The sequence below is a fragment of the Talpa occidentalis genome, unplaced genomic scaffold (assembly GCF_014898055.3).
Source record: "Talpa occidentalis isolate TD23 unplaced genomic scaffold, MPIMG_talOcc4v2.1 talOcc4.4, whole genome shotgun sequence".
NCBI classification, from domain to species: Eukaryota; Metazoa; Chordata; class Mammalia; order Eulipotyphla; family Talpidae; genus Talpa; species Talpa occidentalis.
The window spans coordinates 6,509,308-6,537,119 of NW_023604295.1; the positions used below are offsets into that span (position 1 = coordinate 6,509,308).

General features: G+C 46.6%; 2 protein-coding genes across 4 annotated transcripts in view; both read right to left on the reverse strand.

The window, feature by feature from the left end:
* The window catches only part of KCNE2 (potassium voltage-gated channel subfamily E regulatory subunit 2), a 131,204-nt gene extending 125,543 nt beyond the window's left edge, over positions 1–5,661 (reverse strand). Inside the window, exon 1 of one of the 2 annotated variants that reach the window (XM_037524492.2) lies at positions 5,456–5,661. The gene's annotated coding sequence lies outside the window, so the exon portion shown is untranslated. Of the gene's footprint in view, positions 1–4,237; positions 4,514–5,455 lie in introns of those variants that run through there. The other variant, XM_054700293.1, reaches the window with a different exon arrangement.
* Positions 5,662–24,753: 19,092 nt separating this feature from the next.
* The window catches only part of MRPS6 (mitochondrial ribosomal protein S6), a 50,758-nt gene continuing 47,699 nt past the window's right edge, over positions 24,754–27,812 (reverse strand). For both annotated transcript variants that reach the window (XM_037524992.2, XM_054700297.1), the window contains one exon: positions 24,754–25,360. In XM_037524992.2, coding sequence (XP_037380889.1) covers positions 25,171–25,360 — 190 coding nt within the window. In that variant the 3' untranslated portion in view covers positions 24,754–25,170. The remainder of the gene's footprint in view (positions 25,361–27,812) is intronic.

Consider the following 27,812-nt stretch of genomic DNA (forward strand, 5'->3'; position numbering starts at 1 on the left):
TTTGCAGGCACGACAGGCAGAGACCAGGCCCACCTGGGCAGCCACCTTGTGTGGCGGGGCTCACGGTGCAGGACCCAGGAGGCCTTGCTCCTACATTCACGTCCCTCTTTGTTTGTGTTTCCAGCGAGTCCAGTCTGTTTTATACACAGTCACAGCGAGACTGGGGATTAGCCGTATTCCAGCTGCAGTTAATTCGCTGTTTCCAATAACCCAATGCAAACCCAATCTCGGCAATTAATTTGGCCAGATCAGATCAGGCCCTCTTACACCTGTTCCCCTGTTTAATTGGGCTCTGATCTCCCCGGGGAGCTGGGGGCACCGAGGACCATTACCGGAGCCTCAGTTGGGGAGGGCGGAGGTGGACACCCGCCACCACCGGGAAGCGCAGGCCCGTCCCTGAGGCTGCCCCAGCCCTTCTGTTAGAAATTCGCCTTGACAACTCTGCTCCCCAGCACGCTGGGGAAAGTATCCCTCTTTGTGTTTCAGGCTTCTTTTCATCTCCTCCCAAGGGCAGGAAATGTTCCCGGTGGTACTGCTTTCTGAGGTAATTGTTGGACAGGAATCAGCCCGTTAAGGCTGCCCACCTAATTAACAGAGCCTGTTATGATTTATCAGGATAATGAGGCAGGGAACAAAGACATCACTATTTTTTCCCCTTCCTGATATTTTGGCCTGTTTTCTTCCTTTTGGAAGATGACCCAACGTTAATGAGAAATGAGTTACTTATTGTCGGGATGCAAAATAGAGAGATAAATGACATCAGTAATTAAGTCTCCGGCTCTCGTTTGTGTACACAGCCATTTGTCAGGCAATATTATTCAATTAATTAATTCCATTAGGGCTACCACATTTCCCCCAAACTAGTCACTAACTGTCAGCTATGATAATCAGTGTGGCACAGAAGCAGAAAAGCCAGTAAATGTATAGAGGACCCTGAAAGAATGTCGTTTAACCACCAGCTGGATACCTAACTAGGTGGCATTGTGTTCTGGGTATTCCTCGTTCCCATGGCTAGGAGAGGCGGGGGCATCGGATTAGTCCAGCTCATCCTCTTACCAGTGTGAGGGGCATAGCTATGCACGATACAATGGGAGAGAGTTATCACCAGGCCTACTCTAGCGCCCAGGCCCCTCTGAGCTCTGCCTGCTTACTGGGCCCAAGGCAGGAGACCAGGAACCTCCAGGCGAAAGCAGCCATTGCCAAGATGGCCATGGGGTGGCATGTGTGAAAAGAGGTGTGCAAGGGTGCCCAGTGCAAAAAAGAAGTCCCGCATGCATGGCCCATAGACCCACCCCTCTCCCAGCTGTGACACCCAGTGCTTCCCTGTAAAGAGCACTCAGCCCCTCACTCAGGGAGAAGGAGTCTGTTAGCATGAGCTTGCCCTTCTCCTTTCCTTTTATTTCCCCCAAATCCTGTTTATTTAGGCTAAGCAGGCGTGCATATTCGTGCCTGCTCCCAGCAGTGACTTCTGCTGGCTGTGCTGAACTCCATTTTGTTCGATTGTTTCTTAGTAGGGAATGACCCAGCCAGGGCCTGGCCCCAGGGGTCAGTGACGATAGGGTTTTCAGGGCAGCACTCCTGAACCCAAACTTGTGGGGGCTCTGCTTTCTCTCTGCCCTGTGCCCCTCCGCCTCTCACTGCCCCCAACTCGTCCATTCTGTGATAATTGTGGCTCATGTGACCACACAGACAGACCTAAACGCTCTCCTCTCCAACTCCCCACGTTTCCACACTCCTTGTTAACTCTTGCCCGGGTGTCTCAGAATCCTCTCCCTCCCTCCCTCCATTTGCCTCCAGAAAAAAAGAAGGCAACAGTCCAGAACCACACTTGAGAACCACCTAACTGAGGAATTAGTATCAAGACATCCACGGAGAAAAGCCACAAACGTTCACAATCTCCACAAATCCCCATTTGCCATCTAACCAAGCGCTCCTTGGACCATCACTTGGAGCATAAATAAAATGGGTCTCTGTTCCATCCAGAGCTTTCTTCTGCTTTGATTAGTCACTAATACTGCCAGAGCATTGGGATCGGCTTGCTTGCTTCGTGACACAGCGGTATTTCAACTGCATTCAGGATTAAATGTGCCCTTGTGTGCTGGCGTGGGAACATGTCCTCCATTCCTAGGAAAACAGCTCACATTCCAAACAGCTGACTTCCAAAGTCCAGAACATAATCTGTTTGTGAGCTGGGTGGCTGCCTGATAGCCCTACCCCTTTCTCACCTCCCAGCTAATCAAGCCAACTTCGGTTTCCTGGGCCCTTGCTCTGGGCAGGAGGGAGAAATCCCCATCAGGCCCCGGAAGCCTGCAGGCCAGCTGAGAAGGCAAAGGCCCAGAGCAGCGGTTCTCAAACTTGATCAAAATCTCCCATCAGACTTGTCAAAACAGGTCGTCGGAGATCTGGGGGTGGGCCCGAAATCTGGCATTTCTGACCTCCCTCATAGAAATTTGCCTTCAGGAAAAGATGGTCTTGTCCAGAGATCATGCTGTGAGAAACACTGGCCAGGCTGCTGTCCTTGCCGAGACAAAGGCTGCCCTCCCTGGAGGGTCGGGACAGGAAGGGTGATCGTGGAGGGCCTGACCCTGTTTCTCCTCCACCTTGACCTGCTGGCAGCAGCCTCATCCCACAGTCCAGTTTCCTTGGAGTAACCAGCATCCTTGCAGTTTTCCAGTAAGATCTAATGTAGTGCAGAAGGCTCCCGGGGCCCGGGATCCTGAATGTTGGTGAGAATGTCGTGTGGGTGTCTTCTGCTTCCCATCACAGGTGTTGAGCTTGTTGACAAGACTTGGGGGTCTTCTCATGCTGATGTTCATGGAAGATTCGGTTTAAACCCATTAGCACTGCCTGGGAACCCAACGCTGAATCCCCATTTTGTGAGTTCATGGGTCCCGAGCTTCTCTTTGAATCCCCTTCACATAGGCACATGATCTAACCAAGCCCTCAGCAATTCTGCCCACGCCTTCAACCCAGCGTGTCAAGCTAGTGTCTAAGCCGTGAGCCCCCGGGGGAAGCAGAGCCTGAGACACAGGCTTTGGTAAAGGAAGGTTATTTTGGGGAGTGACAGGGTCAAGGACAGGAGGGCGTGAAGCAGGGAAGGGAGAGAAGGAAGTAAAACTGGGAATAAAAGGTATTCTGTATTTTTTCCCATTTACCCACATGTTATCAATCTCATGTTAGTATTATCTTTAATATTCAATATATTTAAAGATTTTATCAGCTGTGAGAGTTAACATAGAATTTCAGGAGTGCACATCTAAGACCTATTAGAATATGCCTATGGACCCTTTTTCTAGAAACTTCTACCTTTTCTGTACCCCAGTGATATAAGAAACAGAGACTGAACAGTAAATCTCATAACCATTTCAAGACCACCCGATGCAGGATGGCAAGAAAGGCTTTATTTTTGTGTTAACTCGTTGGTGCTTACATTAAAATATAGGTTGAAATTAATCAAGAGCCGGAGCATTGAAAATCACTTTTGTGGCCTCCTGTCTGAAATTCTTTCATCCTGGGCTTTAAAAATCTACTAGCTATTATTTAACACTTCTATACAAGTATGTGTCCTTTATTAATGCACGCCGAAATGAGACATAATTGTCACGATCAGGTTTTTGGTATGACACTAGGTTGCTGAGGTCCAGGGACATCTTTCCAGAGACAGATTTTGATGAGAAAAAGACCATCTTCAGATAAAGTGAAGATTATCATCAAGCAATTTACCGAATTATTAACATGAAGTTCAGCATCTGTGTTGCTAATGCTTCGGGTCTTTAACAAATGACCCATTCAGGAGAGGGGCAAAGAACATATGGCAAAGTCATAAAGGCCATTTGAAACTGTCGGACATTGGAGGCCCTGGGCCTCAGCACAGCTGAACTGGCTCAGGCCTGCTCACCCCGCAGCTGGGTAAAGGCCCCCCCCTGCTGCGCATGCGTCCCTAACACCACTTGGGGGCTCCGGAATCCTCCAGAGCTGAAAGACTGAAGCATTTACATATTTCCTTTTGTTAACATTTTCAAAAACATGCAAAGTACAGACACTAAAATAATGAGTCCCCAAAGATCCCACCTAGTTCGGTTGTCATTGCCAATCTTAAATACATTTTAATTTTAATTTTTTTTTTTTTTACATTTAAACAGGCATCATTTTTGCTCCTAAAGACAGGAAACCCTGGAAGATTTTTATGACCCGCCCCCTGGGGGTTGGTGACCCGCTGACTCTTTGGTTGACTGACCTTTTTCAATCCTGTCTTTATACCGGGGAATGCAAGGCAGCTCCCCTTCTCTCTGGCCATCTCATGCTCGCAGCAAATTAAGTGGACTCTGTCTATGATTTCAGCAGTGGTGACATATAATCCCTGTGTTAAACGCTGGAATTTTCCAAGGCAAGGAGCTGCAGAAAGCGAACAGAGGAAGCGTTGCCACCAGCAGCGGCTGCACAGCCCAGCATGGCCCACTGTGATGCAACCCCCGTTTGGATGAAAAGTGGAAAAAAAAAAAAAAATTGGACAACGGAATGATTGTTCTCCCTCCACAAGCAGCCCTACTATTTCAAGCCCCTCCTGAGGCTGTGCTAGCCAAGCAGACCTCCCTGGTCTTCCTCCAGCGAGCAGCGAGTCCAAGGACAGAGGGGGAAGGACCTGCTGTCTTCAGAGCAACATCCATGCCAGGAAGCTGCCTGCACCTGTCCTCAGGAGTGGGGATAGGTGAGCATGATGGCTGCACCCCCACACCTGGCCCGCATCTGGCCTGCACCTCCACACCTCAGCGCCTGGACCCAGCGCCAGCCGCCAGGAGCAGCTTCTTGCCTTTGGTCCAACTATTGCCTGCGACGCTAGAACAACCAGGGTCGGCCAAGAATCTGCAATGTCCCCAATCCCAGAATAATGACCAGCTTCTCTAGTGTTTCCAGCCAAGGAGTTATTGGTTTCCAGACAACAAAATCCTTTGGGGTGGGAGTCAGGAGTCCAGGAAAGGCATGTGGTTATTTTTGCCATACTCTGGAAAGAAAGGGAAATCTATTTTTGACATCAGCTATTCAGCTTTCAAATAACATCAGCCCATAAAGCCTACCTGACTTAAATGTTGATTCTCAATGTCACTTACCTTTAAGACTTTTTGGTGTCTTACTCTACTGCGCCAAACACACACATATTCGATCAATCGATCAGATAGATAGTTAGACAGACAGATAGACAGATAGATAGATATCCTTGCATTCATGAGTTAAAGTTTTGGAACTGGTTAAGGAATTCCCATTTCATATGACAACTTCCATCTTTAAAAAATAATAATAAATAGAAGCAGAGCAATGGATTGCTTCGTTCAGATTATAATACTTCTAAGACCAGCCGTGGCATTCAATACAATTAGTCATGACAGAAAGAACTACAAGTGTCTGAAACATGAGGGGGAAATGAAAGGCACAGGGGTGAGGGGAAGGAGAGACTCACAGTTCTGATATATCACAGCGGGCGTGAGTCACACGGCAGCCCCGCGCCGGCCACGAGCATGACACTCCCCGTGGGCTGGTGAAAGCTGATCAGGACTGTGTCAGCGCCGACAACCACCGGCACATTTGCATACACACGGGAACACGACTTCTCCAAGCAGGGGCCCCTTGCATGTGTTTCACTGTTTTAAAGAGAAAAACTATGTATCTTGAATAGTCACGAGAGCATGTGCATCCAGATTCAGTTTGTCTTCTAATTAAAAAGCAGAAAGTCACACTTTGGTTCCCTTTTGTTCAGCCAACATGAGATAAAATTGTTTTGTTTAAATCAGCTTTTCCCACCCCACTGACTGGGAGAACATTTTTGCACCCAACACTAATGATAAAGGACTGATCACAAAAATCTGCAAAGAGCTGATGAGACTCAACAACAACAAAGAAAATAATCCAGTCAAAAAATGGGCAGAAGAGCTAAAAAGAAACTTCTCTGAAGAGGAAATGCAAATGGCCAACAGGCATATGAAAAAATGTTCAACATCACTTGTCATCAGGGAAATGCAAATCAAAACTACCATGAGATACCATCTTACACCAGTGAGAATGGCACATATTAAAAAAACTAGCAACAACAAATGTTGGAGAGGGTGTGGAGAAAAAGGAACTCTCCTGCACTGTTGGTGGGAGTGCAAACTGGTCCAACCACTATGGAGAGCTGTGTGGAGATTTCTGGACCTACTAAACATAGAGCTTCCATAGGATCCAGCAATGCCACTCGAACACCTGCACCCCTATGTTTATAGCAGCACTGTTTACAATAGCTAAGCTTTGGAAACAGCCCAAATGCCCAAAAATAGATGACTGGATCAAGAAGATGTGGTACATATATACCATGGAATATTACTCAGCATTCAAAAAAGATAAACACATGCAATTTGCAGCAACATGGATGGCGCTGGAAGGGATCATGCTCAGCGAAATGAGCCAGAAAGAAAAAGAAAAATACCGGATGGTCTCACTCATAGCAGGAATCTAGAAAACTTAAATAAGGGACCAGGAAAATGAATAACTATAAGAAAGTGAAAATCAAAATCAACAAAAAACTATGAACCAGAGACACTTTTTGGGGGGTGGGAGGGGAGGGATTGGGGTCAGAATGGGGGGGTTGCAATTGTATGGGGAATATAAAAATAAAATTTATTATAAATAAATAAATAAATAAATCAGCTTTTCCCTCCTGATTCCCTCTGTTTTGGCGCCCCCACTTTTCTCAACTCCTGGAGTCTTCAGTGGACAACCTCTTATGTCACCACCTTATTTTCCTCCAGCCATCGAGGATGAGTCTTTCCACCCCTACTAGATACCTTGACCAGCCCCTTCGCCCCCACATGATTTTCGGAGCTGTTATTGAATGCATTAGTAATTATAAGATTTGAGTCATGTCTAACAAATTGACCACTTGTTATAAAAATAGGAGAGATGGAAGGGGAATAAATAAAAGTCACAGTTGTAGGTTTAGCATCACACATCATTAGACATGGAAACAGCCAGAACTGAGTTAGGACCCCAATAGGGTGACCACTGAGTAGGTGTGCCTGGGACTGTCCTTTTTTAGGAAATTCCCACATCCTGGAAACACCTTCATGTTGAGCAAAGCTTGAGAAATCAGATCATTCTTCAGACCACTGATGAGTCTCAGAGAACAAAATCCAAATGCAGATTTTGTTGAAAGTCAGCAAGATTTGAGAGGGTTCGTCACAAATGCACCCACACCCTACACCAGCCCCACCATGAGGCTCCAGAGCAGACCAGCTCATGTCCTTCGCTGCACTTAAAAGAATATGATCATTTCCTGGTTACTCCTTTATTGTGTGTTCTCCCTTCTATGTATGCTCCACGTGGCTTATTGCCCTCTGCAGCCCTAGAATATTCCCTGACCGAGGAACGATACTCAAGAAACATGCCTTAGGTGTGGGACTCCCTCCGATCAGAATCTGACAGAATTACTGTTTTCTGCTGATCCTTTGACGCACAGTTGTTCCCCATTTGATTTCTCTGGAATCGAGATGCATCTTCATCAACGACACCTTTCTGAAGCCCTCAGCCAAGTATTGGCGGTGACAATGCTGTCATCGCCTTTGCTGTTCCTGCTCTTGTTCAGACTATTTCACTTGTCCCTGCTTTAGTTAAGGTGTGTGCATCTGTTAGTTTCATGCGTAAACTTAAGTGCCATTTAGAAATGTCCTCTTTAAAAATTCACTATGATTCAACACCAAAATGACAAGTTATTTTGTACAGAAAAGCACAGAAGCCAACAGTAGGGTGTAAATGTGACATTGGTGAACAGGATTTGTCACAGAGAAATGATCATGAGTCCAATTTTCTTGCAAAGGAAAACCAAGTGCCTTTGAGAGCTCAGAAAGGAAGATACCCACAAAGCAGGGCAAGTTGTGTGACTTTCTATTGCCAAAAGACTGATTTCATGGCCAATTTTCTCAGCAGAGATGAAGATTAATTTCAAAGGAACATGACATGATGGTTTCCTGTGTCACTTAAAACTATCCTGGCCTACAGGCAGGGCAGGGTTTTTCCCTTTCTCATTGCTGCATAAAATAATGGTGGATCTTACATTTAAGGCCTCTTTGATTTGACTTTATAAAATGTGTTCCTTTGTGCTGGGTCTTTACATTCTCTCAGTCATTGTTACATGTTTAAGTCCATAGTTTGTTCATTCATTCTTCTTTCGCTTGCCAGATAATTGAGTGTCTCATAGATGCCAGTGCACTCTACTAGCCTCAGGAAATAGAAGGATAAGCCCAAAAAGACCCCATTTCTATACAGCATATAGCATTGAATGGGTTTTTTGCCTGGGATCTAGTTGTTGAGTAGGGTGGGGGAAATGACATTATCTTTACTGACCTCTCTGGGAAATCAAGTCATCAATTTGTCTCTGTCACTATAGGTTTATTTTTTCAAGAATTTTATAGACATGGACTGATATAAAAGGTAGCACTTTTAAGATTAGCTCCTTTCATTCAACATCACACCTTTGAGATTCATCCAAGTTGTGAGAGTCAACAGTTCACTCCTTTTTATTGCTAAATGGGGTAGTATTTGACTATAGGGATGTGATTCACCTGTTCATCCACTGGAGGACATTTGGATTATTTCCAGTTGTTAATTATGGACAGAGCTGCTATGAACATTCATGGACAGGGTTTTGTGTGAACAGAAATCACTAAGTAAGAAGGATATTGCTGGATTGTCTGCTAAGTTTGTGTCTAGCCTTATAAGAAACTCTCAAGTGGCTTTCCAGAGTGTGGTACACAGTTTCCACTGATATGGCCAAGACATCCGGTTGCTTTGCATTGTCATCAGCACTTTTAATGCTCAGCATTTTTTATTTTCACTATTCCATTTTGCCATTCTAGGTATACAGTTACACTCCTCAGGGTTTGCTCTATGTTTCTCTAATGGTTAATGATGTTGAAACACTCCACCTTTCTTCTGATTAGTAATACATGTCTTTTGATTAGTGACATATTTTTCTATCTTTTGCCTTTAGTCTTCCTATGTCATATTTGATAATTGAAGCATTCTAAAAAATCTGTTCTACAAACTGCCTTTTAATTGTTGTATTTAATCCATTTACATTTAATGTGATTATTGATGTTTTTAGATATAGGTCTACCACTGCATCATTTTCTATTCATCTATTTCTAGTGTATGTGTTTTCTCTCTTCTTGTTTTCTTTTATGTTATTCAGTCATTTTCTAGTTTTCTATTTTAATATATGAATTACATTTTGGTGTAATTTTTCTCTTTGTCTAATCTTTTTTTTTTTTTTTTTTTTTGTGGGACCCTCGCTGGCAGCCGGGGAATGAACCAGCGCTGCAGAGGCTGCGGGCAGCTTTGCAGCCCAGCGCTCAACTGCTGCGCCACCAGGGGAGGCCCTCTTGTCTAATCTTTAAATGGTTGTTTTAGGGATTAAAATATACAGACCTTTTCATAATCTATATAGGATCAGTATTTACCGCTTTAAGTGATCTATTACTACCACATAGGTTCCTTTACTCTCACTCTCGCTGTTGTGTTACATTAGCAGATGCTGAAAATCCCACCGATGTTATAATTTTTGTTTTAACCAACAAACATGCTTTAACGAACATAAGAGGAGAAGAAAAGTCTATTATATTTTCCCAGGTATTTACCATTTCTGTTGCTCTTCCTTCATTTTTGATGTTCCAAATTTCTGGTATCATTGCCCCCATGTCTGAAGAAATATCTTTAGCAATAAAACTGTGACAATGGAGTCTTTTAGTTTTCCTTCATCTGAGAATGTCTTTATTCCTGAAGTACATTTTCTCTGGATATACAATTGTGGGTTAATGTTCTTTTAAAATGTTCTTTCAAATCCTTCTGGAAAAATTTATTGTTATTTAAATCATGTTCCCTATAAGTAATGTGTTTGTTTTCTCTGACAGCTTAAATTTTTTTTCCTTTAGTTTCTTCTAGTTTCCTTTTTTTCCTATGTTGGTGATAACGTGTCTGGGAACGAATTTCTTATATTGTTTAGGATTTCCTAAAGACTTTACTTCTTCAATATGTAGGGTTTTTTGGTTCCCCATATTTGACAAGTTTTCTGCCTTTATTTCAAGTACTTTTTTGTGCATCTCATTTTTTCTTTGTAGAACTCCTGTGACAAAATTGTTTTCGGTGTTCTCTCACAGGTTCATGAAGTTCTGTTCTTTTAAGTTTTTAGGGGTTTCCTGTCCATATTATTAGATTTTATCACTTCTGTTTATTGACGTTTACTAACTCTTCCTCTGTCATCTTCCTTCTGTTGTAGAGTCCATGTAGTCAAATATTTATTTTAGTTATAGTATTTTTCCATTCTAAAGTTTCCTTTTGGTTATTCTTTGTATCTTCTATGTCTCCTCTGAGACTAACTTTTCATTCATTTCAAGAATGTTGGCCTGTACATGTGTGGGGTATTTTTATAATAGTTGCTATAAAATTTGGTGTCTAAGCACTCATCTATGTTGACAGTCTTTTCCCATACAAGTTGAGGTTTTCCCAGTTCTTCACAAGTGCTGAAAAATTTTTAATTGTATCCCAGACATTTTGATGATTATGTTACAAGACTCTAAATTTTGTCTAATTTCTATGGAGAATGTTGATTTTCTTTTTTAAAGCACAGAATCTACCAGATTGAGTTCAGGTCACAAGGTCCAACTCATCTTCTATGGATTGCGGTTCTAATAGATGTTCTGTTCCCCAAGACTTCATATCTGTCCCTCTCCATGCTGTTCAGAACCCAGTCTGAAACCTGGGCAGTGAACTATTTGTAGTTCAGTTCTCAGAATCTATGGTATGCTACTTAGGGTCAGGTCTATTCTTGTGCCTGTTAAGGGTGAACCCTTAAGTTCATAAACAACTTTATTGGCTTTCTCTAGCTCTTCTTTCTCTCTGGTACTTTCCAGTTCCCAGGGGTTCAGCATTTTGTCTCTCTGACCAGAAAGTTGGGGCTTTACTACACCTACTCTTCTATGCATCTGTGTCCAGGGACAAGTAGTGGAAGGACAGAAAGAACAAAAGCTTTGGAGTTTTGCCCCACATTCTTGGGACCACAGTTCCTCTGATCAGAGGGAACATTCTCCTCTCTCAGTTTAGGTTCCTGTCAGTGCTCATGCCCCTGACACCAAGAGTATTGCTTGGGGACTGAGGCATGATAGATAGAGAAAAGGAAAAAAAAAAAAAAAACTGGGCATTTCTCCATCACTTCTAAGTATGCAATACCATATTTCTGTTCCCTTTGGAGCTTCTCTTGGGGCTCTCTCTGTTGGTACCAGTAACTACTTCTGGGTTTCAGGCTGTGCTGAACCCACACTGAGTGGTTCTGGAGGGAAAAATGGTAACTCACTGCCAGTTCAAGAGTATTTTAGGTTGTGTCTTCTTCACCAGTCTGCCAGCTACCATTTGCTTCTTAGAATTTTCAAGTAGCTATTCCATGCATTCTGTGCATATTTCATAGTATCATTCACTGGAAGACATGCTGGGATGTGTTTACTCCATCTTGCCCTGAACCAGAAACCATTGTGTTTTATTTCATGCATTTAAAACCATGATTCTGAGATAAGATCCATATAGACCTCATAAGGTTCCAAAGGTGTCCCTCACGCAGAAAGGAACTTTAAAGGGAGGAACAGTCACTTGCAAATCAGCATAAGACATGCTCAGAAGTAGCAATTAAAACTTTGGGAAACCTTGGAAAACAAGCCGAGGATAGTTCACGATCAGGAAGAATTCCCACTGAGCAGGGGAGGAAGAGTGTTCTCATTTGCATGAGCCAGAAAAGTCATTTGCATGATCCAGAAAAGAAACCAGAATGTGGACAGTCTGGACCATAGCAAGTTCAGAACAGCCACAACATGAACTTCTTTCTCTTGGCTCTAGAGACCAAGAAAGAAGAGACTCATATTATTTTATTAGACAGCATTGATGGACTATTCAATTCCATGAAATTCTAAGTCCACTATGAGCTGTCATCTCAGTGATATCCACCCTGGAATCCAATTCCAGATCTCCATCTCAGTTCTATATACAGACTGCTATATAGGCACTTAACATTTGAATAAGGAATCCATTCATTTTGTATGCTTAGTAACAAAATCTGTTGTGGATACATAAGCTCTTAGATAGCTATTTTAAATAGCTATTTCAAAGATCAAATATTCAATGAGGAGACAGAAAACAAACTACAAAAATGAATGTAGAATAATAAAGTAGCCAAAGGAAGAAATTTTAATTCTATCATTTCATTATTGTAAACTAGAAGAGCATGCACAAATAACTGATGTACTCACTAAAATGCACTTCTCTATGCTTTTTGAAAAATTCAAATTTGTCAGAGCTTGGGGCAGAATGTGGAAATAAACATGATGGAAACAAAGAAAGTGTGCTAATAAATAAAAAAGGAACTTAGTCCCCAAGGCAAATAAATCCAGCAATAACAGATCCAAACCCCCATAGACAAACATGCATAGACCTGTTGTGAGAAATCTAGTGGCTTTGTTAGCCTCTGGGTTGAATATAACCTCAAGTATATGATTCATTTTCTCACCATGCAATAGAAGGGTATTTGGGGAAATGCAGGGAAAGGACCATGGATTTGCACCACTATATAGTTGCTTGCACAAAATATGACAGGCTAAGGATAAAAAGATAATAAAATGAAAACTCATTCAATTTATCATAAGAAAGATTTGGTGTCATCTCGTGCAACACAACTTGCTTGAAAATCAAAGTGGGAAGAGAGAATAGATTGGGGAACTTTCAGAAAGTCATTCAACTACCTTTTATTGAGCAGCCACTATATACCAGGCCTAAACTAGGCTTATGGGTGTGTTGTAGTCTGAATTGTGTCCCCAAAATTTATACTTTGGAGTCCTAATCTTTAGTACCTAGGAATGTGACTATATTTGGAACTAGGACCTTTTGAAAGGTAATTAAAATGAAATAGGGTCATTAGGGTGAATCCTATTTCCATCAGACTGGTGTTCTTAAAAGAAGAGGAAATCTGGACACACAGATGCCAGGGATGAGCACACACAAAGGAAAGACCACCTGAGGACACCATGAAAAGGAAATCTCTTGAAGCCAAGGAGAGAGGCCTCAAAAGAAACCAAACCTGTTCACACCTTGTTCTTGGACTTTCAGCTTCCAGAATTGGGAGAATAAACTGCTGTGGTTTAAATCCCCCCATCTATGGTACTTGATCATGGCAGCCCAAGCTGACTAGCACAGATGGGAAAGTGAATGCAGATCACAGGCTCATGAGGACACTGGCCCAGGAACAAAATGGTCACAATACCCAGGCCACATGGCAAGGTGATGAGCAAGGAGATGGGCCTATAAACAGAGCACGAGGGGAACAGGAAATGATTCCAGGGAAAACCCAACAGGGATCAACTCAACTTCCAAACTGTCAATGTTGCTACTTCCCCTAGAGACTGCATTCATCCTGGGATCAGTCAGACTGGAAACACCATCTGAGATCCACCTTGAAGTCTGAGGCTGTCCCTCATGAAGGTAATCCCCCCATCGAGGGATTTTGGATCCTGTTGCTTTTAGGTGTACACCATCCCGTGTAATTAGCACAGTGTAGTGTTCTAATAGTTCATATCTGTCCTGCAGGCTCAAACTCTCTCATGATATCAGTAAACAAGTTGATATGAATGATCAATTACCTGATTGATTTCAAAGAGAAAAAAAATAAGATGAAAATCATGAGTAAAAATATGAGCTAGTGAGTACAGACTCAAGAATAACACATGCTGAGAGAAGACTTAATATTAGGAGTTTCAGGGAAAAAGAGGTGAAATGATATAAAGAAGCAAACATCAAAAGCCAATAGAAGAAAACATTCCTTAAGTGAACAATGATGAATTTGGGGACCAGAATATAAATTCTAAGTACCGACAAAGATTAAGCATAATAACAAATCATACCTGGACATAATATGGTAAAATCTCCAAATTCTAGCTGTCAGTGGATGAGAACAATTTACAGAGGGAAGACAATTCAAATAGTACATATACCTCCCTGGAAATACCTCGATCACTAAGCCAATGGACAAAGGCTTAAACAATTTCAAGAAAAAAGAACAAAAATGAGACCTTCACTGCCTTCAAATTATACTCCAAAGTGATAGTAATCAAGCAGCATAGCATTGGAATAAAAACAGACACACAGATCAATGGAACAGAACTAAAAGTTCAAAAATAACCACACACGTATGGACAACTAATTTATGACCAAGGAGTCAAATTAAAATCATACAATAGAACAAGTCTCTTCAATATAAGGTGTTGGGAAAACCGACAATCACCTGCAAAAGAATGAGACTAGTGAGTACAGATTTACTTAACTAGTGAGTACAATTTACTTAACTCTCTAAATACCATATACAAAAATTAATTCAAAATGGATTAAATGTAAGAGTTGAGACCATAACATACACAGAAGAAATCAGAGGCAATGAATGGTCTTAGAAATGCTGTTAGGGACTCAACGCCACCAGCAAGAGAAGAAGTAAAAATAAGCCAACAGGGCTACAATAGGTTAAAAGTTTCCTGCACAGTGGAGAAACAATCATCGAAACAAAAAGGCATCCTACTGAATGGGGGAGAATATTTGGAAATTGTATATCCAACAAAGGGTTCCTCTCCAAAATACAGAAAGAACTCACAAAACTCAACAACTAAAAACGAAACAACCTGACTTTAAAATGGACAGAGGATCTACATGGACCCTTCTCCAACAGCCAGATGGCCCACAGGCACCTGAAAAGATGTGTTCTTATTATTAGGAAAATCTAAATCACAAGATATCACCTCACACCTGTGGGAATGGATATTACCAAAATAAAAAACAAGGAAAAACATATGGGAGAGGACGTAGAAAGAAGGGAACACTTGTTTGTTGTTTGTGGGGAGGCAAATTTGTGGGATCATGATAAACAACAATATGAAAATTCCTCAAAAAACTATAAATAGAAATTTCATATGATCCAGTCATCCCATGGCAGGCATTTACCCAATGAAGACAAAAGCACTGATTTAAAGAAACAAGTGCACCCCCATGTTGATGGCAGCACTATTTACAACAGCCAAAGAGTTGGAAACAGCCTACGTGCCCATCAACAGATGAGTGGATACAGAAGTCCGTGGTGGACAACAGATACACAAAAAGCTACCACTCTGTTATAAAAAAAATAAATAAAATCTTGGGCCTCCTTAGTGGTGCAGGGGTTAAAGACACAGTGCTATCAAGCTGCTGTGCACAAGTGGCCAGTCACAGCAGCACAAGTTCAATGCCCAGCCAGCCAGGGAGCTGACCCACATGGCACAGCAGACCTCTCCTGTCCCCTCAGCAGTGTATTTCAGTAGATCTGCCTGTTCTGCTCCCCACTCTGTCTCTGATAAATCCTCTCACCCCCACCCCACACCCCTGGCTTACACCCCAGTTCTTGTATACATAAATAAATTTTTAAAAATAAAATAAAATCTTGCCATTGGCAACAACATGGATGGACCTGGAGGGTATTATGCTTAGTGAATTAAGTCAGATGAGTGAAGGCAAACATTGTCTAACTCACATGTGGTAGATAAAGAAACAATATAAATGTACCAAGTAAAACAAAAAATAAACTTTTAGACTCTAAGACCAAAATAGGGGTTACCAGGAAGGGTAACACCATTCATTTGTACCATGAAGGGTGGAATTAGACTTTCAGCGGTGAGAAAAACAGAATGTTGTACAGATAGATGTTGATTTACAATGATGCACACTTGAAACCTACATAAGTTTTATAAAGTGTTTTTTCAATTAAAAAATACTTTCTAAGACCAAATATATCAGACATTTGAGTAGCTCAAATTCCTTCTCTGAATGGCAAATATTCTGAGATAGAACCTTAAAGTACTAGTTGTTACAAGCTGCTGATGAGACAGGGCCAACGAAATTACAAAGAAAACCAGAACGAGATAGGGAAAGACCAGACAAGAGTAAACAAAAGAAAACGGAGGCAACGTGCTGGCTGGATACAGTGGAATTTAAGACCAATTGTTTGAAATAGTACAAAAGGAATATTTTGCCAAGAAATAGGTACACTCCAAAGAGAAAATGAGTCATGGAATATTAAACATCCCTTAATGACACTGCTGCTAAATATATAGGGCAAAATCTTTCAAAAAGAAACAGATGAATCCACCATCTCCGTGGGACACTTTCACAGTTCCCTTTGAAACTGTTAGATCAAGACGTCAAACAAGTGAAGAGACGGGTCACAGAGAAGCCGAATCTCACAGGTCTGCATAGAACTTCAGGCTGAACCGAGAGAGCAAATTCTCTTCAAACACGCATAGACAAATTCACCAAAACTGATCATGATGAGCGTGTTAAAACAGACCCCACAGACTCGGGAGTTTAAACAATAGACATTCTCCTGTCACAGTCTGGAGGCTGGACGTCCAAGGTCAGGGGCCAGCACCGCAGGGTTCTCGGTGAGGCCTTTCTTCCTGCTCGCAGATGACCAGCTACCATCATAGCCTCAACGGCCACAGAGAGAGAGGAAGTCTGAAGAGCCCGGCTCCATCCTCACGACCTAGTCCCTCCCCAAAGCCCTCATATCTTAAAACCATCCCATGGAAGTTAGGACTCCAACATCTGACTTTGGGGGACACAATATGGAGGCGGTGTGGTAAAGAGGGAAGCAGACAACATGGTATGAAGCAGCAAGCAACATGGATCCAAGCCTACGTGAGGATCAGAACAGGTAACCAAGCTTCACGTGAATGGCCACCAGATTTTTTGCAAATCTGCTTGAGCAATGAAGAATCTCCTTGATTCCAAGGAGATTTTTGCTCCTTGTCCTCTTGCCAGGCCTAAGAAAGCAAAGGCCAGCATGCTGGAGAAGTAACCAGAAGCAAAGGGGGCTCACCCAAGATGGTACCAGATACCAAGAGTTAAGAAGTGCTTTCAGGGCCTCCCCGGTGGCGCAGCGGTTGAGCGCTGGGTTGCGAAGCTGCCTGCAGCCTCTGCAGCGCCGGTTCAATCCCCGGCTGCTCCCCGGCCACCGGAGGAGGGTCCCACATGGTGCGCAGACCTCCCCTGCCGCCTGCTGCTCCCCTCAGCAGTGTACTTCGGTCCTTCTGCCTGCTCTGCTCCCCGCTCTGGCTCTGGTGAATTCTCTCACCCTCCCGCGCTTCTGACTGTACCCAGTGCGTGTATAAAAATAAATAAATAAATAAATCTTTAAAAAAAAAAAAAAAAAAAAAAGTGCTTTCAGCTGGTTTGAATGGAAAGACAGATGAGCGAAATGAACAGCCAGTTCAACCCTCTCTTCAGAAGTCAGAAGTGTCACGCCTCCTCGGAGAGAACCATCAACAAAGGGTGGAGTGGACAGTTGGTGAGCGGCCAGGGACCCGCCATCCTTTATATTTTATGTCCACTTGGGTTGAACTGAAAGGGTTCACACAGAGATTCCTTCTGAGTATCCAATGTGAAGCTGCTGGGGCCTCCCTGGTGGCACAGGGGTTACAGTCTCAGCACTATGAAGTTATCAGCAGCTACTGCAGCACAAGTTCGATCCCCTGACCCACATGGCGCAGCAGAGCTCTCCTGTCTCACCCGCCGCTCCTCTCAGCAGTGTATTTCAGTGGATCCACCTGTTCTGCTCCCCACTCTGTCTCTGGTGAATCCTCTCACTCCCCGCACCTCTGGCCTACAGCCCACTTCTTGTAAATAAATAAATCTTTATTTAAAAATAACATTATTATAATATAAAATTATATGACTAAAAGGAGGCTGCCTCTTTTTTTCCACACAGCAATGGCACATTCCTCTGTGCTTCCCCCATGAGAAGCAAAAGTCAGGAAGGCAGAGTCATAAAATTAAATATGCCACAGTGGAAAAAAACCAATTCCACTATAAATAATCTTTATTACTCCATCCGAGAAGGAAAACGGAGCTGGACCGTATGTACCTCTTCCCTTTTAAAACCAAACCACAATCACAAGCAGACAGGCTCAAGCATCACGGAGAGAGAAGTAGAGTCTGCAGCTGTGACAAGCCCCTGACACCTCAGATCCCCCACACTGAGTGCGTGGAACTGAGGGGTTTGTTTCCTTTGGGGAGTACCTATGAGAGCTTCTGAGCCCCTGAATGACTCCTGAACCTCCACGGTTGGGGCCAGCAGCAGGGGGCCCATCGCAAGACTGGCATTGGAGGCCACACTGGCCACCCCAAGTGGGAGGCGGATAGAGGAGTTAATCATCCCGATATTGACGTCCAAGAATAAAATGCAGCCCTGCAGATGCCAGGCCTCAGGCACTGCACGCACTTTCTATAGCGTGGGAGGTGACCAGCACCTCCTCACCTTTCACCATCTGTGGACACATAGGATGGAGGAGGCTGTTTTCTGAGAAAGTCCTAGAATGAATGCCAACCCCACAGAGGTTGGCATGTGAGGGTTACCTGTCTCAGGGCCTCGGGCAGGGCAGGCAGTGACTCACCCTGCCCGTTGTGCCACCAGAATAATTCTTATGATTGGGCCTCAGATGGCCAAGTCCCTCGACTCACACCTCCCATCCTGGGACTTCCCGGGCCTGATGCTGGCTCCGCAGGCACCAGCTCTCCCTCTGGTCACCCTCCATCGCTCTGCAGCCCCAGCAGCCCCCGCCCCACACTTGCCCCAGTCTCTTTTAAAGGAGACTTTGCTTGTCATCCACTGACCACCCCCCTCAGTCGCCCCACTCTGCTCATGGCTGGGCTCTGGCTGCCCCTGCACCCTCGGTTCCTCCAGGCGCCACAGAGCAGGAGCAACTTTGCCAGCCCTGGGCAGGTAAAAGGATGACTCCCCCTAGGGGGGCCCTTCCGCTCTAGCAAGCTTCAGCCCCCACTGCAGCCACCATCTCCCACAGTCCTGCCAGGACTCAGCTCTCCCCAGGTCCCTGTACCCCTGAAATCTGATCCCCCGGTTTGGCATCTGCATCCACCAGGGCTCTCATCTCAGTCCCCACCTGTCACTCAGGCTTCTCTGCTTTCCAAGGGGCACACTGGTTCCCCCCACCCCAATCCTGTAAAACGTGCTCTCAGCCTACTGTCCGGGTTGGAAAGAACTCCAGTTACCTCCCGTTCACTGGGGGGCGGGTTACTCATCGTGGATTCCATGAGAGCTGACGAGTCCTTCTCCTTCAGGGAATGTCATGCTCTGAAAATCATCACCCTAATGTCACCTTTCCTCCCTCCTGTCAAGTGCTAATTTTCCAAAAGTTAAACCCATGAACATGAGTTATAAATACAAAACGAACATGAGTCCAAAATTTATTTAGCTCATTAAAGATGGTTCAAAGAGCACCTGCTGAATTTTCTGGCACTTAAAACACAGCAGACACACAACACACACAGCTCGGCCTCCCTGGTGGTGCAAGGGGTTAAGACACAACCTATGAAGCTCGCCGCAGCTGCTGCAGCACGAGTTCCATCCCCGGCCAGCCAGGGAGCAACACACATGGCGCAGCAGACCTCTCCTGTCTCCCCGCTGCTCCCCTCAGCAGTGTACTTCGGTCCATCTGCCTGTTCTGTTCCCCACTCTGTTTCTGGGGAATCCTCTGAACTCCACTCCCCCCCACACACACACCTATGGCCTGTACCCCTGCTCTTGTATGCATAAATAAATCTTTAAAAAAAACCACACACACAGCGGAAGTTTAGCATGGCTGCGGGGTTAGTGCCCTAGCTGGGGACAAAACGGTCACCTCTTGCCATCTCTGCTGAGAGACAGAAATTGACATGTTCACAGGTGACATTCCGTACCTGGTCCGCTAGTGCTGAGACTGACAGGAGAGTCCCCTCAGAATGAGGACATCCCTGGGGAAGTCTGTCAAGCAGCCTCAGGACGACTTGGAAAGGCCAAGCCCTATGCTGAATTTCTAAGTTTGGGCTGTTTTTTCTTGACAGTCTCCAAGAGAGAAAATTCTGAAGTCCTTATCTCAAAATCTCCACAGGTACCCTCCCGGGATGGAAGAATTGAAGAAAACCATAAACGTGTCACTCACAGCCCATGGGCTCTTGGCCCAAGAGGTTTGTCACCTGGAACATCCAGGCAGAAGGAACTGTGCCTGGCAGCTCGCCCACCCCCCACGTGGCCCCCAGTTCCCCGGAGATGACAGACACTCCAAGTCCTGGGCCTCATCCAGACGCACAGGATTGGAGCATCAAGGGCTGAAGTGTTGGAACCTCTGCGGAGTCCGCCCTGCCTCGTCTAGAACGGATGGTGGTGGCTGTAGTTAGTCCTCCCAGCACTGAGCAGGCCTAGCCTGGGTCTCCTCACCCTCCCCAGAAAGGACATCCTCTTCAAGCTCTCGCTTAACCAACCAAAGGTCACCTCTTCGTCTTCTGTCCTCTGAGGAAACGGTTCCTAATTGATCTGTGTCTTCACCTAAACCCCTTTACTGACTTAAATTTTATTTTTAATGCTAGATTTATTTTTATTTTTTTAAATTATTTTATTATATTTTTTTTATACAAGAACCAGGGTACAGGCCAGAGGCGTGGGAGGGTGAGAGGATTCACCAGAGACAGAGCGGGGAGCAGAACAGGCAGACCGACAAAATACACTGCTGAGGGGAGCAGCGGGCGAGACAGGAGAGGTCTGCTGCGCCATGTGGGACCCTCGCCGGCTGGCCGGGATCGAACCCGTGCTGCAGAGGCTGCAGACAGCTTCACAGCGCTGCACTCAACTGCCTGCACCACCAGGGGAGGCCCTAGATTTGTTTTTTTTTTAAGATTTATTTTATTTATACAAGAGCTGGGGTACAGGCCAGAGGTGCAGGAGGGTGAGAGGATTCACCAGACAGAGCTGGGAGCAAAACAGGCAGATGGACCAAAAGCACTGCTGAGGGGAGCAGTGGGCGAGATAGGAGAGGTCTGCCTCACCATGTAGGTATCTCCCTGGCCAGTGGGGATCGAACCTGCACTGCAGAGGCTGCGGGCAGCTTCACAATACTGCGTTCAACCCACAGTGCCACTGGGGAGGCCCACTGACTTAAATTTTTAAGTCATTTTTAAGCTAAATAATCCCAATTGCTATTGTCTTAATTCTATTATTCGCTGTGCTTCACTGAGATCTCTCCTCAGTGCTCTCTTGGGTCTCTCCTCACACCTAGAGGAGCATAATAAAGCCCCCAGAGAGAGTCTCACACACCAGCTTCACCACAGTCCGCACCTGGAGCTGCCTGTGAATTCACAGGCCTGGCCCTGCCACAATTCGCAGCCTGCCAGGTTATGGTGAGGTGCTTCTCCTGTTGCTTTGCTTGCTTGGTCTGCCTTCGTTGTTGCTGCAAATATTTATTTTATTTATTTTAATGAAGCACTATTGTTTTACATCCGTGTCAACATTTCCCCTCCCGTGCGATCGTCTTGGCTCTCCCACCACCCAGGCACCCAGTCCATGGTGCTCCCCAGGAAATATTTCCAATGTGTTCTTCAGCACAAGGTCATTGTTTTTTAAAACTAGCAATGACACTGAGCAGAAAGAAGGGGGAATCCCCGAAAGACATGACAGGAGGAACCGCTCTCGCCCACACGCCTCGCCCAGGAACCCCGGAACCCCCCACCTTCCAGTCACAGCTTTAGACAGCCGCCATCCCACAAGCCGCCTGCAGGGTAAGTGATGCTCACGCCTCTAAGCCACTGGCCTCTGTGGCTCTCACCTGCGGCCTCCAATGCAGGAGGCGCTTGGGAGCGCGGGCGCCCCCGACGACGGCGGACACCTGGGCGCGGCGCGCGCAGGTGGAGTGAGCGCACCTGAGCCCGGGGCTGAGGTTGTGCGGGCGGCGTCACAGGCGGCACGGTTACCAGAGGACCAGGACACGAGAGGAGGCCAGAGGGAGACCGAAGCGTAAAGAATCGCCGGGGCTGGGAGGCCTGCAGCACCCCGACTCCCCAGGCCCCACTTCACCTGGCCGCCGAGCCACGCCCACTCCACACAAAATCAGCCCCTCGTCTCGGAACGAGGCCCAAGAGCGGCCAGAGCGGGGCAGGAGGCAAATAAAACAAACGTGCCAACACGATGACTTTACCCTGACACCAACCAGGCCGCGAGCGGGAGACCCGCACACGGGAGGGCACCGAGGAGGCGCAGGTGGGAGCCCCGGCTGAGAGCTGCCCGGGGTCAGCCTCTGCTGTTCCCTCTTCCAAGGCCCCCCAGGTTCGTGCCAGGCCTTCTGGGGCACTCTGGGTGCCAGGTGGGCTTACCTGGCTGCAGAGGTCAGGGCCGAGGCCAGGGCCGGAGGCAGGACCGGCTGTGGCGGGGCCACCTGGCGCACCTCGATGCGCGCGGCCTGGTGCGCCCCGGGATGGCGCCTGCGCAGGGGACGCCTCCAAGCCGGCCGCGGACTCCCCTCGATGCTGCGCTGACCCATCTATGCTTTTTATTTACTAGCCCTTTAGAACTGGTTGCCTTTTTTTGGTGCAAATATATTTCATTGGTGCAAATATATTTTTATTTTCAAATTCAGTTCATGAATGTAAAATACCAATTGGTAGTCTAAATTCCACTGACTCTCACTGATGGGGCCCATTTTCTTAGCTGTTGCCTTTTCATGGTAGTAAAGCACATCCACCCACGACCTACTCCAAGAGTCTCCTATTCTCTCTTGCTCCTATTCTCTATTGCTCTATTTGTTCAGGAGATGTTCCATTTTTCATTTTATGCAGGGACCCTGGGGAACACCCTGGTGCCTTAATCCTGAGCTTGTGATGTTAAATCTACAGGTCTTTTATTGTAGTTTTCCTCACTGATCTTTAGCCAGTTTCTGACCAATCCACTCCCCACCTGGGATTTGAGCTCGCTTTATTACAGGATGAGGTTTCCCAGCCTGGGACACCTTAAGCTTAGATGTCTCAACTTCTCTTGGAAAATTCCTCTTCGTCAGCCTGCACGCCTGTGCTCACTGCAGCACTCCTCATAATAGCCAAGCGATGGAAATAACCTAAGTGCCCAACGACGGAAGAGTGGGTGAAGATGTGGTCTAGATACACAATGGAATACTACTCAGCGATCAATAAAGATAAACTCCTGCCATTTGCAGCAACAAGGATGAGCTGGAAGTTATTCTACTAAGTGAAATCAGTCAGAAGGAAAGATAAATACTGGATGGCATGACTTGCCTGTGGAATATTGAGGAGCCAAGCAAAGGGACAAACATTTCAATTAACCCTTGAAAGCTGAGCACAGCTCTGAGGCACCCGGAGGGCAGGAGGGTGAGAGGAGGGGTGGGAAGAAGAGCACCGTGGACGATGGTGGAGGACTCTGGGTGGGTGCTCTAGTGGGGGGAGAGCCACAGTGGCACACCTGAGGGGGTGACATCCTACACCGCCAAACTACTAACAATTGAAGTATAAAACAATACGTCAATTAAGGGGGAAAAAAAAATGAAAACTCCTTTGTTTATCCAAGCACAATGTTCCAGAAACTTGCAAGGAGGCGGCGGCTTCCGTGAAGCAGCCAGATCAAATTCATACCCGCTGGGCCTTATACTCCACCTGGAGGAAAACAGACAATATAAATAAAACCTGTACTTTTTTTGCAAAATAGTGTTGTAAACAACACCGCAGGGTAAGGAGGAGGAGAGACGGGGCAGGGTCTGCATTTCTAAGAAGGGTGATGACAAAGACGCCCCCCCCAACACGTGACGCTTGACCAGCCCTGAAGGACAGGGGTGCGTGCCCCCGCTGCGAGGCTCCCAGCTCCCGGCTCCGCCCTGCATTTGCTCCCACAGCTAAGTGTGTGGCCGGGCTAGGCTGGCTGCACGGCACCTCTGTGCCCGCTTCCTCCTGCGCCCGTGGGCTGCAGGGCATACACACTTAGAACGGGGCCTGGCGTGTAACGAACATTGGCTGCGTGTCTGCTGAACGGGAAGATTGGAAGATGCACTCAGGAAAGGGCACTGACTGCTGTGAGGACGAAAGGCCTGGGGCAGACAAGCTGGGAGCCAAAGGAGCCAAAGCAGCGGAGGGAGATGGGAGGGCACGGGATGCCCAGGTCCAGGCAGGTTTTACTCGGCAGCTGTCCCAACTTCGTAAAATCAGCCCCTCTAAAATCGTGATTTTGCTCGTGAATGGCCCTTTTCTGTCACTGGAAAGGCAACTGAGATACCCGTGATTGGGGAAGAGGCACTTACACCTGGCCCGCCGTACCATGCAGCCTTGAAAGGGCGCTGCTATTTCTCCCGTTTGCTGTGCTTTTCCTTCCCCTTCCCCAGTAACTAAGCCCCAAACCTGCCTGCTCCCAGGGCGGGCATACACGCGGCACCCGGCTTCGTGTCCCCCTGCTCTCACCTCGGCCACTTGCCAAGCGGGACCACAGAGAAACTCTTTTCAGAAGGAAGGCCCGGGCTCCACAGACACAGCTCCCTCGCGGGCAGGAGGGTAAGTGTGGATGAGAGGACGAGGCAGAGAGTGGAAGACGACCAGGGAGGCTGCCGCCTCGTGGGCTAGGGGCCAGGAGGCAGGCCCAGCGTCCTCTGCACAGAATGCACGGCCCTCCACAGACAGGCCCGCGGCGGCGAGTGATGTGAGCTGGCAGAGGAGGTTACTGATCTCAGAGTGGCCAGTGGCCAGGGGAAGACAGTGCCCACCGCCCTCCTGTCTCCCTGGCTCTGACCTGCCTGGTCTCTCTCTTTCATACCTGCACATTCTGGGAGCCTGGAGTGCTGGGGGCTTGGGTGCTGGAAGAGACAAAACACCTCCACAAGTTTTTCCAACACATTTATTACTCTGATCAGAAGTGACTCATACAGCACAGTGACCTCACACCTTTATTTTTCATGGTGATACAATCCCAGGCAGTTGTCATAAGCTCTGCTCTTCCAAGTGGTATTCGTGCTATTTAGGGCAAAAGTCCTCACTGACCCAGAAATGACATGAATAGAGAAAACCCAGAATGAGGTGCAGGTGCCGGGGTGATGGAGGCTCTGGGCAGACCACCGCCCCGCTTCGAGGGCGGCCAAGGGGAGGGAGCAAGGGCTCAACATACCCGGGAAAACTAAGTGGCCCCTGTGACACCCTTTATAAAGGTCAGGCTGGCAAGTGATGAGTCTCCGATGCTCATAAGTGAGAACTAAATAGGAGGCGGAAATGCAGCGGGTCCGCTCACTTCCTCTTCTTGGTGGAATACAGTTTTTCTTCAAGTGGCACCGGGACAATCCCTGCACACTCTCGTTCTTCCTGCGTGAGCGGGTGCCTCACGATGGTCGGCCTGATCACGTCAGTGTCTCGAGACAAGTGCTCCATCATGCTCTCAACGGTGGTGGTTGGTGCATGAAAATCCACCAAGAAATACCTACAATGAAAAAAAATCAGTGCATTCCTACATTCTGAGATATGACAACGGCACCATTTTGGTCAAGATTTTCACTTTACTCCTCCTCAGAAGACGCGCGCGTGAGTGTGTGCATGCACACACACAAACACACACTCACACCTTTGTCAAGAGAAGCTGCCGCCGCCCAGCTAGAGGCAGCAGGAGGCTCTCCTCCCCTCTCTCCTCCTCCCAGGTCTTTCCCCTACACGCTTGTGAAAATCGGAGCCCAAACTCTGTGGTAGCAAAAAAGCGTCACGACATCACATCCAGTGGGAGCAAGGGCAGAACCTGCTATTTGCCGTGGCTGAATTTTTCAAACCATCAGCTGCTATTTCTTGTGAGACCATCTACTAGGTGGGCTTCTAATTTTTCCAGAGGATTTTACAAGCGACTTCCCAATCTGCTTAGGAGGTAAAGTTAGAATCATCAGCCACATTTCATAAAAAAGGAAAAGGAGTAAGAAGGGTCTGGGGCTTGACTAAGATTTCAAGAACTGACAAGGCACAAAAAGAAATTACAGGGGAGAATTTAACACGCTCAGGCCAGACCAACACGGCGGCATCTCCTGCAGCCACTGCTCTTTAAAGATGAACGACTTCACGGGTGGACGCAGCAGGAGGAGGCCTCAGCCCAGCACGCCCCCTCGGTTCTCCGAGGCTGCTTGCTCCAGACCCGCCTGCTGCTCAAGGACAGTTTTCAGCAGGTGCTTTGGTGTCTGCAGTGTCCCCGCCGGGGCAGACGACCTTTCTGACGTCACTCACTCTGCTCTGGCCATGCTCCTCCCCCGGGCATTTTCTCATTCAAAGTCTCTGCACTCACTGTCCCTTTGCCAGAAATGTTCACCCAACTTCAACGTAATTCACCCCTCGCTCCGATCAGCTCGGCCCGGACGGCCCCGTCAGAGGCCCTCTGTAACCACTTCGAAAGCAGTGTCCTCCCTGACCCACCTCCACGCACGTGACCTCCCGAACTCACAGGTTCAGGTCTTCCCTGAGGCATTTTACCCCAATACAGGATGTGTCTGCCTCGCTCCACTGGGCCCGAGGACTTTGCTTTGGGTCCCCAGAACCCTGAACAGCGGCAAACACGCAGTACGGACATTCGACAGGAGTGCTATCAGCACGAAGGGTGAAAGTCTCACAGAAACTGCAAATAGACAAACTCAGCAAAGAAGGAAGCTACAAGGAGGGAAAAAAAAAAAAAGGATGGCATTTTGTGTCATTCCATACAAAGGTTCAGAACTCCTACGAGAACTTCACGGGTGATCATCTAGCTAGTCAAAAGAAGGCCCCGCTGGCTGTAGGAATAGCAGACAAAGGCTTCAGAGCAAGAAAATCACCTGGGAAAATGAGAGACGATACGTAACAGGAGGTTGGTAGGAGACGCGACCTCCTAGTGTGGGCAGCAGACAGCAAAACCTCAACACGGAGAAAGCCAAGACTGGCAACGGAAGAGACATTTCAACAGTGACAGCTGGAGGCGTCTAACATTCCTCTCAGTAAGCAACAGAACTAGAACACAGAAAATCAGCTTGGATGTGGAAAAAGTCACCACTACTACCTGGCCTGACACTTCAGGAACTTCTGCCCAACAAGAGCAGGATGCACATGGTCCTCAAGGGCACGCAGGACACTCATCAAGGCTACCATGTTCTGAGCCAGCAAACCCAAAGGGATTTGAGGTTCACGCATACATCTTGTGAAGATGCCCAAATATTTGGAAAGTAAATATGTATTAACATGTATTTAAAAACCTATGGGGGCGCCTACCTGGTGGCGCAAGGGATTAAGACGCAACCTATGAAGCTATCTGCAGCCTCTGCAGCACGAGTTCAATCCCCGGCCAGGGAGCTACCCACATGGCACAGCAGACCTCTCCTGACTCGCCCGCTGCTCCCTTCAGCAGTGTATTTCAGTCAATCTGCCTGTTCTGCTCCCTGCTCTGTCTCTGGCGAATCCTCTCACCCTCCACCCCTCAGGCCTGCACCCCAGTTCTGTATGCATAAATAAATCTTAAAAATAAATAAAGACCTATGGGTCAAAAAGTAATAAAAACAGAAATGACAAGTTACTTGGAATTGAATGAAGATAAAAGCAACATATCAAAATTTGGGGAATGCCACGGAAATAGCCCTCAGCAAGAAGTGTGCAGTGCCAACACCTGGGTAAGAAGAACAACGAGCTCAGCATCAACCTTAAGAAACTATGACGGAAAGGAAAAGAAAGATCAGAATAGGCGCCCTGAGCAGAGAGCAGAACGTCAGTGAAACCAAGCTCTGGCCCCCAAGACCTTGCGTGACACGCCTGTGCAGGTCTGGGGCGCAGACGGCCTAGACACACACGACCGACACAGGAAGTGATAAAGGCATGATGACTGCAAGCTGCAGACACCAAAGGGATAAGGGAGTATTATAAACAATAAATGAATTTGC